The sequence below is a fragment of the Lissotriton helveticus genome, chromosome 5_1 (assembly GCF_964261635.1).
Source record: "Lissotriton helveticus chromosome 5_1, aLisHel1.1, whole genome shotgun sequence".
Taxonomy (NCBI): Eukaryota; Metazoa; Chordata; class Amphibia; order Caudata; family Salamandridae; genus Lissotriton; species Lissotriton helveticus.
Window position 1 is genome coordinate 581,531,729 of NC_136065.1, and position 13,160 is coordinate 581,544,888.

The following is a 13,160-nucleotide window of genomic DNA, read 5'->3' on the forward strand; positions in this document are numbered from 1 at the left end:
AAATTAGCTCTAAAAGGGTACCCGGCATACACAAATTAAAAAAACGTACTCCACAGCATAGGACGATCTACTTAATCTAATGCTGTGGAGAAGTCGATAAAAGCTGTGTATAACTTTCCAGCTCTAACTTTAACATATTTTTTTAGTACCCGAGGGTCATATTATCAATCGTTCTATGCTTTGCCCTGAGCCCAGTTTGCTTCATAGGTATAATTTTATGAACTTCTGCCCATTCACCAATCTGGGTCAGTAGGCATTTGGTGAAGACTTTACCCACTGTTTCAATAAGTGTGATCTGACAATAGATTTCTGGTAGGGTACAGTCTCCTTTCTTAAAGAGTAGAACTATGATACTCCCCTTCCAAGAGGGGGGGAACCATTTTTCTTTCATAACAACATTTGAAAACCAGGTGGAGAATTTTTCTTCCAAGAGGACCATTTTGTTTTATGACAGTTATTGGTATTTCATCGGGTCCCACTGCTGCTGAAATACGCATTCCCTAATTACAGGTTCTATTTCTTTTTCAGGGGACGGACCATACAGAGCAGAATTTTCCTTTAATATAAAATATTTGGTAGCAACCTCATTTGCTGCGTAGAGTCCGTAGATAAAACTGGCCCATTTATTTAACAATTTAACCAGAGAAGGGGATTGGAAGCCCTTTTCAGACTTTCCTTTGGGTTCACTTCTTTTACAGTTTCAGCTAATTACTGCATAAGAGTATTAAAATGTTCTATTGCTTTTCCTGACCAACCAGACTAGAGATATATAAGCCTCTAGGGTACCTCTAAAGCCTGGAATTGCCTTATAATACCTATGACTTCTCTCTGTTTTCTTATCAAACCTAGTGGACTGACCATCCATCCCCCAAGAACTAATCAGTGTCATATTAAAATTTACTGGAAGAGTTAGAATCTTATGATCAATAAGAAAGGAGTCGGAGACCTTTAAGTTACTCTGTAAAAAGACGGAAGTACTTCCTACTGCCACATAGTCCAAAATAGGCGCTTCCCCTGGAGTTTCAGGTATATAAGCTGGTGTAAAGACGGAAGGTAACTGCAGCTCGCTGAGATACCATCGACCTTTCTCAGCCCACACGCTAATATTTTCCCTCTCTTGGTAGTTCTCATTTTGGGGGTAAAAAGAGCTTGTGGTATCAGCATGGCTTCCTCTTTTTCTTTCTCCCATAACCGATCTAAAGTAAAATTAGATATCTTACAAATCAGATCCCCTACCAAAAATATATGTGAGGAAACTCCTTATCACATGCTTTTTTAGTATGGGAAAATACCTCACTTACAAGAACATCATAAGAGGCCTCTGGCAGGATATAAGCATTATCAACATTAGCAGGAGCATTCTCAGATTTCCATCAAAATTAGATAAGGGTACTGCCAAAAATAAGTTACTCGGCTCTTTATAACATTCATATCACCATTGGATCTTGTTAGACAGTAGACATGCCACCCCTCTTCCTTGGCATGTACCCTCCTTGAAGGTGAATGATAAAATCATCACTAGTCAATTCACCCGTACAACAGGTCTCGTGGAGACACACCACATCTGCCTCTAAAAAGCTTAAGTAATGAGAACTACTTCTCTGGACAAATAGAGAGATTTATAAGAGGTGGTCCTGTCCAGAGTCCCCTGAATTGTCAGACTGGTGGTGATCAGTGGTCTTTATGTATGAAATGGAAAGGAAAATGGTTGAGAGGGGATAAATCTCACAATCAATGTATATGGGACCCCATAGGCAGAATGTTGTACCCTAGTAGTGTCCTGTGATTATACCTCTTTGGCTAGAGTGACCTTAGGGCCTTGGATTTCACTGTGAGACAACTGGCGTTGGATCATATCTGGAGAGCATTGCATGTGTCTTATCTGATTAAAGAATCATGTGAGGTTTTTTTTTAAAGTTTTTTTTTATATAGCTCAACCTAGACCCGAAGGTATCAGAGCACTTTACATGAGCACCAGTTGCGTTACAGATGGACACATTCATTTTGTTTTGTTAGGCACAAGGAGATAAAGTGATTTACCCAGAATCACAGGATGTTGAGCATCTCTGCCGAGACTCGAACCAGGTTCCCCAGCTTCGTGGTCGACCGCCCTAGCCGTTAGGCCACATCCTCTCCCCAGAGGTTCTATGAGGACTCAATAAAACACAGGGAAAAAAAACAAATACCACTTTTCATTTTGTAGGAAAAATTCTTGCATGGTATTTGTAATGTTTGAAAACCAGCTAATTCTTTAAATGTATAGAATAATTAGAATTAAAACAAAAATGTGATTTACTGCTAAAATGATGTTAAAGTGGTTGATAATTTGTAGCAGCCAATCCCAACTTTTACAATAACTTTAATATAATGCATTGAAATGATCAAGGTAAAAGTTGTCAATCTAATACAATGCAAATTTACACGCAGAGCTGTCCTGAAAACCTACATTATTACAAACCCTTGAGTAGTGTCCTATGCCTCCAACAGTATCATATCAATACCTGTAATACGATATCATATCTAAATGCACTTGTTTACCTTGTTAAAGATTCCTGATATAATGCATCCTTCAACCTGTCTCGAATTCCAGATTATAAGCCCCTAACCACGAATATATGTTAACAATTCAGAACCTGAAATTTAAATTGGCTCGTGGATAGTGAAATGTAATCAGAACTTGCCCGCAGTGAGCCACCTATCATAAACTGCCTTTATTGTGTCTGTTGTTTATTAAGATAACACAATAGATGTTATATATTCATGTCTGTCTAACATTTTGGTTTTCTTTGCCAGGACTCGGATTTGCACTTTGTTACAGTCCCGCAATAGCTATGGTTGGCAAGTATTTCAATGAACGGAGAGCCTTGGCAAATGGGATTGCCATGTCGGGGAGCGGAATCGGTACATTTGTTCTAGCACCAGTGGTGCAGCTGCTCATTGAACAGTATTCTTGGCGTGGAGCATTACTTATTATGGGAGGTTTTGTTTCCAACCTGTGTGTTTGTGGGGCATTGATGCGACCCATAGCAATCAAGAAAAAAAACAGGAACTCTCAAGAGCTTCTCAAGGAACAATATGCTTCTGATCCAGAACTTAAAGATGCAAATCAGACTTCAGCATGTTTCCCTCTACCTGAAGACTGTAATCATAAGAGCCTATGCTACTGCTCACAGAAAGAGTACCACTTTTTGTTGATACCAGACTTTATAATATTAGCAGTTTCCTTTCTATTTCTAGCATATGGCTGCAGCCCCCCTTTTGTCTACCTGGTGCCTTATTCACTAAGTATTGGTGTGAGCAATCAAGAAGCTGCTTTCCTCATGTCAATTCTCGGGGGTGTTGACATTGTTGGGAACATCACTTTCGGATGGCTGACGGACAGAAGGTAAGGTGACTTTAAATACTTTGATAAAGACCGTTTTCATACATTTCTTTTGTTAAGAATGGTGATGAAGAAAAGTGCAACACAGTCAGCCTGTGGATCGATCTAAAGGTGCACCAAAAGCTGATGTGCATATCCATATAACCAAAATATGTTTTTTTTTCTGTTAGTCTTAAAAAGTTTTACCCCTCTACAGAATCAACAAACCACTAATATTTTATGTAGCACGTTGTGAAAGGAGTAGCACGTTGTGAAAGGAGAAGACTGAATTATATGTACAATAGAGGCACACATGGCTAAACCACACGTATGTCTACCACGCAGCCCAAACCACAAATGCATCTTAACAAAGCATTCCTTTACCATGCATGCCGTTACAATGCATGGTAAAGGAATGTTTCGCTGTAAAGGCATGAACCGTAAGGGGGTATGCGTGGTTAGCTTCACCACTACTCTGACCCAGCCTGCCACTGCCCTAAGCCCTAAATTATAAACCCCCTTCACCCTGAGGCCCAAAATCTAACCTGAAAACTACCCCTTTCCTCTCCCCTGAGGCTTAAAATCCTGCCCCTTAACATACACTACCCTGACCCATGCCCCCGCGCTGTCCCTAAAACTATCCTAACCCCTTTCACTGCCCTGAAGCCTAAAACCCTGCCCCCAATTAAAAAACTATCGGATCCCCCTGCCCTGAGTCCTAAAACCGCCCCGTTCCTAAAAAAACTTCCCACCAATTCAAGGCCTTAAAACTACCCAAACCTCCACCGCGTGCCCTGAGCCCTACAAACCTGCCCCCTTCCTAAAAGTACCCCTCACTGAGCCCTAAAAACCTGCTCCTTCCCTTAAGTACCCTGCCCCCCTCCGAAAGCGACCTCCAGATCCCCCCACAGCCCCACTTACCTCACCTTGTTCTGCCTCCTCTCCTGATCCTTCCTGCTTCTGCCCATCCCAGGCAGCAGCTAGACCGTGCACTGCCTTAAACACGCATGTGGGTGGTTAAGGCATATGCGTGGTTAAGGCGAGCATGATAGCGCTTGCGATATTGAAACAAGTGTGGCTCCGCCTGCGTAGTTACAAACATTTTCCATTGCTCACAAAAAAAAAATCGAAATTTTTACGGAATTTGTGTGCAATAATTATCATCTAGCCCAAATTTTGTCATTGAAATGGGACATAAATGAAGATTTCTCAAAGCGGAATTTGTTTCTGAAAAATAAAAAACTCATGGCCCCACACTCTGGTCTTTCTCCCAGGGTGCGGGTGTCATTATTTTTTTCTCTTTGTGACTGGCCGCGGTGCACAGGAAAAAAAGGATATTAGGTCTTCCGCTCTAAATAGGGCGGCAGTATGATGCTCTTACTCTGATAACCTAATACGCCTAGGCATCGCCATTGGAAATCTGACTGTGTATCCACCAAACCCATGGGTGGACTGAGGGTTTAGTATTCCGTCATGTTTGCAACCTTTGTGATAGATTACCTTGTCTGCCAAACTCAAAATCAGGTCCAAAGTTGTAAATCAAAAAAGCAGTGGCGGTTGCTACTATTTTCGGGTGGTGAGACAACACATGGGAGGAAGATGGGGGTGAGGGGAATTTTTCTTTTTTTAAACGTACCTTTCTCGTGCGGCCGCCGCCTCGGCACTCTTATTCTGACACTGCACAGGCTCCCAGGGGGCAATCACAGCGCTGCTCTCATACTGGTAATACCAGCATGAGAGCAGCGCAGTGATTGGTATGAGTGGGCTGACTTGATGCTCGCTCAGGCCCAGGGATCTGGGGCTATTCTCCAACCTGGCTGTACAACACAACTGGGTTGGAGAAACACAAGTGCGCATGTTTGTTTGGCTGGCCTGAGACGGCGGGCCAAATAGACATGCACACTTACAAGTGCACAAACACTGCTCCTGCACTATGGCGCTCGCCAGGATGGCCCTGCCCTGCCCTAACCTCTCGGCTGGAAGTAATGAAAATAAAATGATAATAAAGAGGTTTATTATCATTTTATTTGTCAGTGGGACAATGCTCCTCCTCCATAAGGGAGGAGCCACCCGACCAATAGGTCTGTGACAATACATCAATGTAAAAACGTTCTGGTATTCTAAGAGTACCCGCAGAACTTTCCCAGATGATACCTTTCCATTTGAGCCAGTGACATCTTTTATGAGTAATCCTAAAAAACGTGAATTGGTTTTCTTTTTTTTTTTTTTTTTTACAATATGTCTCCAATGCGATTTGTTTGGATTGTACTGCTACACATTTAGTTAGCACGTTTGTGCCATTGCACAACTTTTTTTTATCTGCTAAAAATGAGTTTTTCCTCATCAAAGAGCAAGTTCTCCTACCATACCATGAAGTCTGGTGAAGTTTGGTGGTATTACCTTCCATTGTGTATCCTCGAAAGCTATATACTACTGTTCTTGACGGGACTCCTAGCTGTAGGTAGGCTAACCAAACCTTGGAACATACAATCTTTTGGGATGCTACACATTTATGAAGTATTATCACATGAGGTAAATGTATTTATGTCTACGAGGTCAGTTTGTGAATTACTGTGGCTCAGAAAAACTACAACCGTTTGCACTCAAAATCTATTTGTTTCCAAATAGAAAATGTAATAATTTCTCTGTTGTTTCTATCAATAAAAAAGAGGTGAAAGCCATTCCTAATCAGGATGTGTCCCATGCTAGACCACTTTGACCCCAATCTCAGAAGGCCGAAAAACCTGCACTTACCATTTTTGACTCAACTCTTGTTTGTGTCCAAAATGGGATTTCTCTTGTCCACTCCTGCAATTTACCACAGGGGAACCTTGTACAAGCCGAGAGACGAAAGAGCTCAAAGTATCTCTTTGTGCATTCTAGAATGAGGAATAGCATGAGCTTATAGTATGTTATTCCTCATTGTCACATATTTGGCCACCAAGGGCATAGCCATTAACATCTGAATCTTGATCTATAGCAAGATTCAGAGTTCATAATATGTACCCAAAGTTAGCGGCTGATCATGGTTGAATCCTTTGTAAAATGCACTTGATCTGCTTAGTTAAGTAGTGTTATGTGACTTTATTTCATGACAGCCCCTTGTCATTAAGAACACTGCCATTTTAAAGGTGGCTTGTCAAAAAGAAACATAGATGGCATCTTATTGGGTCTCCATTGGGCTGGGAGGCTCCTAGGAACACCTATTGGTAATGTAAGAGATGTTCATTGAATAGATGTGTCTTTTGCTTCTGAATTGCCTTAGCGAGTCCTGTGGTGCAGAAGGTTCTATTTTCATGTTCTTGGAGAATGCATGCTTCCAGATTTTTTTAGGTAGGGTATTTTAGACCTCTTGTATACTTTAGTGTACTTCTTTGCGGGCTTAAAACCCACCCACTGCCTTTTTATTTTTTGTTTCAGTATCCTTTAAAGATCCTTGCTTGCTAGTGGACAGTCCTTCTCTTTGCCCTCCTTTTTGTCTTTCTGCTTCCTCCCATGGAGCAGCGACCAAGTACGGTATCATTACACCTTGGTTGTTTATCTATTGGTTTTTTGGACATTTACCTGTGTCAAGATTTGGGGCCCCCTAACTCTTGCATTTTAATGCATCATTGGTTTCTCCCACATCCACCTATATGGCTGCATGCCCACCCCACTTACCCCCGCTACACTGTTTGTTTACTCATAAAATTCTTTTGTATTCACCCTGTCATCCTTGCCTCCCTGCGGCTGCTTGTCTTTTCAGAGGGTCATGGAATTCAAACATTGTTCCACTGAATTTCGGGATGTGAAGTTATTTTTTCCACACTAAGCACAACATTAGCATGAGTTGCAGGCACTGCATGGCCCATCATGCCAAGTGTTTCCCCATCGCCGCATTGATGTTACCACCATCCTAGCTGTGCCAGTACTTTACATCTACCAATTATCATAAATGTAGTGTACAACAACAACACATTTATTCCTTTCAAATGTTTATTGAATAATATTGCAACTTTTCACATAATTTATTTTTTAAGGTATTGTGAAAAATGTGCTTTTTAAATACATAGCTATATTTTCTCTTATTCTGCATTAAAAACAGATGTAACTCTAAAAGGGCCATATAGTGTCGGATCCTTTATTAAATGGCTCATTCGCTTGTCACTTCCTTATTTTTAGCTTCTACCGTGGGAGCACGGAAATGTTATGCAGCGGCGTTTGGTGGGTGGCAATTTGTCTCCCCCTCTGTGTCTCGCTGGGTGTGATTTTTGGGCGGGGTTTGTTCCTGCCGGGCCCGGGCCTTGTGCAGTGGAGTGGGGGCCCCCTGAACAGTAAGACCAGCAGGGAAGATGGGCTTGTTTAGAGGTACAGGAGCTCATTGTTGGGGAGACTGGAGGAGGAAAGGGGGTTCAGGGAAGAAATTGTCGCGCAAGGAAGGAGGCACTTGAACCCTCAGTGTCACTTAATCAATGCCCATCTCTTTCATGTCGCTCGGCATCTACTTCTCTCTTCATATCCCATCACCTCACTATCCCAATGCATGTGCCACAAGGGGCTATAACTTCTCTTTCATTGATAGTTTATTGTCTATAAACATTTCTAGATTTCTTGCTGTATTTTTAGGGAAGGGAGCAGGGCCAAGCTGTGTGGGCCACCAATCTGTTGTACATAGGGTCCGTGCCTTTCCAAACAGTAAAATCTCAGACTTATCCCCGTTCAACTGAAGGCAGTTTAGGGACATCCACTTAGCAATGTTTCTCATGCATGCAGTGAAACAAGTTTTGACATTCTCTGACGCTGGTCCAAGTGCAATGACCAGTTGTGTATCGCCTGCATATGAGAGTATTTCAAAGCTGAAGGGCTTAACCAACTGAACCAAAGGGGAGACATAGATAATAAATAGTGTGGGGCTCATGACCGAGCCCTGAGCCATTCCACTTCCTAGGGACATAGTCTTGCATTGAAAGGGACCACGAATAATTTTTAGGGTCCAGTCCTTGAGAAAGTCTATTAGCCAGTTCAGTGCCATACTGTGGATTAGCGTCTTAAACAGACACTGGATCAAGATAGGATGATACACGGTATCAAATTCCACCAACAAGTCGAGAAAGACCAGCATCGCAGGTATTTCTGCATCCAAGGAAAGGCTAAGCGAGTCAACTACTGCTACAAGAGTAGTTTCTTTGCAATGAGCCAGACAAAAGCCATATTGGGAGGAATTGCACAAGTGATGAATCTCTAAATATGAGGAAAATTGTCTGTCAACATGAGATTCCAACAGCTTGCTAATCGAGGGCAACAGGGAAATAGGACCGTAGCTCACCACTTCCATGAGATTGGCAGATGGTTTAAAAAAAAAAGAGGTGCAACAAAAGCAGTTTTCCACTCCTTAGGCAATATTGCTGAGTACAAGGATAAGTTGCATAAAGATGTAACCGCTGGTGCCAGTGAATTGTATAGCATGGCTGTAATGTGGGGGTGGGGTGGAAGATCAGCTTTCCAGATTTTGTTTTAGCTAAGAAATCCAAAACTTGAGTGTGTCTGAACCGTTCAAATGTTTCTAATAATGCCTGGGGATTGCTTCCTCCATGCGTGTGTGTATGCATGTGTGTGTGTGCTCACTTTTAAAAGGGAATGATAATGATCTCGTTATGACTTGGTTATGTGTTTTAAGAAGATTTTATATTCCTAGTTTGAAAGAATGGTCCACATGAGAGTGAGGTTGGGATGGTGTGCACATGGGGTAGATGTGAAGTAAGTGAAGAAGAGATAGGAAAGAGGGAAACAGGACTAACGTCAGTAACAAGGGAGTGGAGTACAAAGGATTTGAGAGCAAGGGGGAGAAAGAAGAAGGATTCACACTTGTTGAGCACACAGATGGTCACAAATTAGAGCCCTACCTTCATGCCACCCCAAATGTGGGTTATCAATGGAGAGTTTTCACGTGTAAAATTAAGGAACACACTAGTGTGAGTGGTGCCCATGTTCTGTTTTACAACCATTTAAAATGCAGTACCAAGACACACTGTGAAGGCATCCTGAAAGTGTACTGCAGAACTATACTACAGTGTAGATGGCCAAAAAAACTTATTTTTCTCACACCAGACATGGCAAGATGGTATGAGATTTTCAATGGATTTCACATGACTACAGATGTGCTGAAGTAGAAGGGGGTATAAGATAGTATGTAACATAATTAGTAACTTTTCATAAAATTTTATAATTAACAGAATGTTTACAAGAACTCCCCAGTTAAGATGGAATTGCAACTTTTTTGTTCAAGAAACTCACAGGAATTTGAAAATCTTTTATTTGGATTATGAAATAGGTAAGATCAATATAGAAAATTTGCAATATTTTATCCAGTGATATATGTGTGAAGGAAGGAATAACCATCCCAGGTTCAACAGTCTAGGCATCCAGCACTACCTCCCATATCTAAACCATTCATATATCAACAAAACAGCATTGAGTCCTATAGAAGGAGCCACAATGCTCAAACCACCACCATGCAATAGAAGAGTTCTGTTAATCTAGACAAGAAAAACAAGCCCTTCTACCCCACAGAGAAGTGAAGTTGTGCAGGAAGGCTGTACATCAAAGGTGAGGGGGACGTTGTCAAAACAGATTACACTGGGATTGTACATCGCCATCACAAGAATTTAACCTGTGAGCCACTGAGGAATGACGGGCAGCGAACCACCCAGAATGAAGGGCAGACCATGAAAAAAGGGCATAAAGAGTCTTAACGCCTCTCACAACCAGTCATCCCGTGAACAAATCAAGGTGGTCTTTTTGAAAAAGGTGACCATTAGTCTCCGGCTAATTGGAGAGTATTGGTTTACTTTGGACACATCTTAGAAATTCCATACAGTAACTCCAGTAAAGAAACCATCAGCATTGAAGCCATACCTTCAGATTTCACAACTATCCGCTGAAGCCCCATACATCCAGGTTTAAATCCCCAAATATTAATCAGAAGGATTCATCAAATGAAATAGAACAGAACCATTTCAAGTCATAAAAATCAATAGTTATGATCATCTGACCTAAGCAACCCTATTTAAAAAGTCGAATGAACAACAACCATTGTGTCCCAAATGAGACCTGGATTCCAACAACCTTCCTGCTGACATCAAGGGGTCCATTAGGATGTCAGACGGATCGCCACCGCCATGCGGGCGGTGGCGATCCGCCTGCCATCCTTGCCGCCCGCCCGCCACCCATTTCCCCCCCGCCACATTACTATGGCGGGGGGACCGCGGCGGACGGAAAGACCGTCTGCCGCTTTTCTGACCCGGTTGCCTTGCGACCGGGGCGGAAAAGGTTTAATATGGTTTAATATGGTGACGGAAAGGCAGGTGGTCTTCACTTTGGGGGCCCCCTGTGGGCCCCCATGGTGAAGGCGAGGTGGGGGGTGCACATGGGGGGATACCTGTGGTACCCACCTGCATTTGCATACACAATGCATCAGGCACCGCGCCTGCCGCTTCGTGTATGCAAATGCGTTACATGCATTTTTAGCATTGTGGCGGGCGGTGCTGAGAGCACCGCTCGCCACAATGTAAAAAATGAAGGATGCGCCAGCCACTGTGGCGGGTGCATCCTAATACCCCCCACGGGACCCCCGCCCTTATGGCTGGCGGTTCCGTAATCCGATAGGATGGCGGGCGGACTAAGTCCGCCCGTCATCCTAATGACCTCCTAAGTGTCTCCTTCTTAACTTAAAGGTAACCCTGTATTATCATCAGATCGGTCACTATAATTGTGAAAACATTATTAGTGGACTACAAATTCATCCAAACACAGACAGTGTGTGAGAAGGGGCAGTATGGCACTGGTAGTATCTTACAAAAATGCACCTACATGGACGGTGATCCAAGTCACAACATGCACAACCTTCAAGCGTGTGGTCATTTGATGCACAAGCAACCCAAGTTTATCCATTACTTCTTTTGTTAATTAGGAAATTCCAGGATTTGATATTCATTTTGGGATGTAATCCCAGAATTGACCTTTCACTGAAAAATTGTGACCTGATACCTTCCTTTACTTGATACAGAGTATAAGAAATGAGAAATAAAAACAGTGATCAGATTAACCAATGACTGGTGATGTTACCACAAGCTAGAATAAAAAGTACAGATAGGAGTCTGGAATACTGTAGATATTATTCCCATAGGGATACAAGGAAGTCTGGGCAAAATAACCAGGTTAGGGTATTATGAAGCAGTGAGCAGAACTCTGTAAAGGATAAAAGCAAACAGTTAACGGAAATATGTATTATATTTTGTAAATTAGCAGATCATCATTTGTGTTTGATGTACAAAGAGACAGGTAGCAAATTGACAAAGACTATTTGCGCCGTGTCAACTTTAGGACTATTTAGTATATCAAAACCTACTAAGCATTCACCTGTGCGATTTTATGATGTAGCGATGAACATTCAAAGGCCTCCTGACAGTTTCCATATTAACACTGCTGTTCAGATTGAAAAGCACGGTATGAGGTTCCAGGCGCATGCCAATGATAAGTAATTCTATCTCAGCTTTGAAAACCAAACTATGAGCCAGCCAACTCTGCAAATGTTCTGAAATATATCTATTAGTGCAGGAGTCAAGAATAAACTACGGAGGATTCTAGAGATCCTGTCTTTCACAGAAAATTACCACTGAGATATCTCATCACCTCCTTGGTAAGGGCAAATCTGGGGATACATTTACAAACATTTGGCATTGGGTTAGCGTCAGAATAGTGATACTAACCAGCACAAAATGTTTTTTCCTAATTTACTTTCCAGTGCAAAGCAGCGCAAAGCATTGCTTGCATTACTTAGCACCAAGAGGGGTGTTATGTGGGTGGTACATGGGTGTTCCCATGCAACCACCCATGCCTTTTGACACACACCCTATTTACAAAGAATACCTGACAGGGTTTAGCGCCAAATGTTAATGCCAATTCAAAGGAGGCGTTAAAAGGAGAAATGTTTTTATTTATCCTTTCTTTTCCAACTTTGCAAGCTTGCTGCACTGTGCAGCACACATACCAAGTAGGAAAAGATTTAAAGTGTGTCAAAGCATAATATTTTGTACTGAAAGGCTAACATTGTAGTACAAAAACTAGGTAGACTCACGCACATACACTAGCACTATGGCGCCAAGGTGTGTGCCTGGCGCACGACAGCTAAGGGAAGTAGAGAGCCATATCTCTGTGGATATGGCGTTCTCCTGCTCCTTCCAGTCATACAACGCAGTACAGCAATTTTGGCTGCTGCACTGCCTTCTATGACTGTTCTATAAATATCGACTGAGGACCACTATAATTATAATGTACACTGGCACAATACTCAAATTGAGAGGTTGATCCTAACATTAAAAATAAAAAGCACACAAAACCAAACCTTAAAGTACTCCATTGGCTTCTGATGGAGTTCAAACTTAATTTGGAAGGCCTTTGAATGTACAAAAGGCCTACGGGACCTATTGACCCCCAACATGAAACAATCAGTATCCCCCAATCAAATAACCCGTAAACATTCCACCATTCAAACTTCAATCAACACAATTGTGGCGGTATGCCCATTTGAGTTCAGACCTCCCCATCTGAGAGGACAACCCCGAGGGAGGGGATGTTACGTAACGTCCAGAGCTGCTGACTTTGGCACTGGGGAACCAGGTTCCATTCTCGGCATCAGCTCAACGTCCAGTGATTCTGGGTAAATCAATGTGTCCTTGTGCAATGTAATGGCTGCTCATGTGAAGTGCTCGGATACTTTCGGGTCAGGTTTGTGCTATATAAAACTGCAACAAAAATATAA

General features: G+C 42.3%; 1 protein-coding gene across 1 annotated transcript in view; it reads left to right on the plus strand.

The window, feature by feature from the left end:
* The window catches only part of SLC16A12 (solute carrier family 16 member 12), a 1,078,196-nt gene that overhangs the window by 936,962 nt on the left and 128,074 nt on the right, over window positions 1-13,160 (plus strand). The window contains exon 11 of the mRNA XM_078642924.1: window positions 2,794-3,385. Coding sequence (XP_078499050.1) covers window positions 2,794-3,385 — 592 coding nt within the window. The remainder of the gene's footprint in view (window positions 1-2,793; window positions 3,386-13,160) is intronic.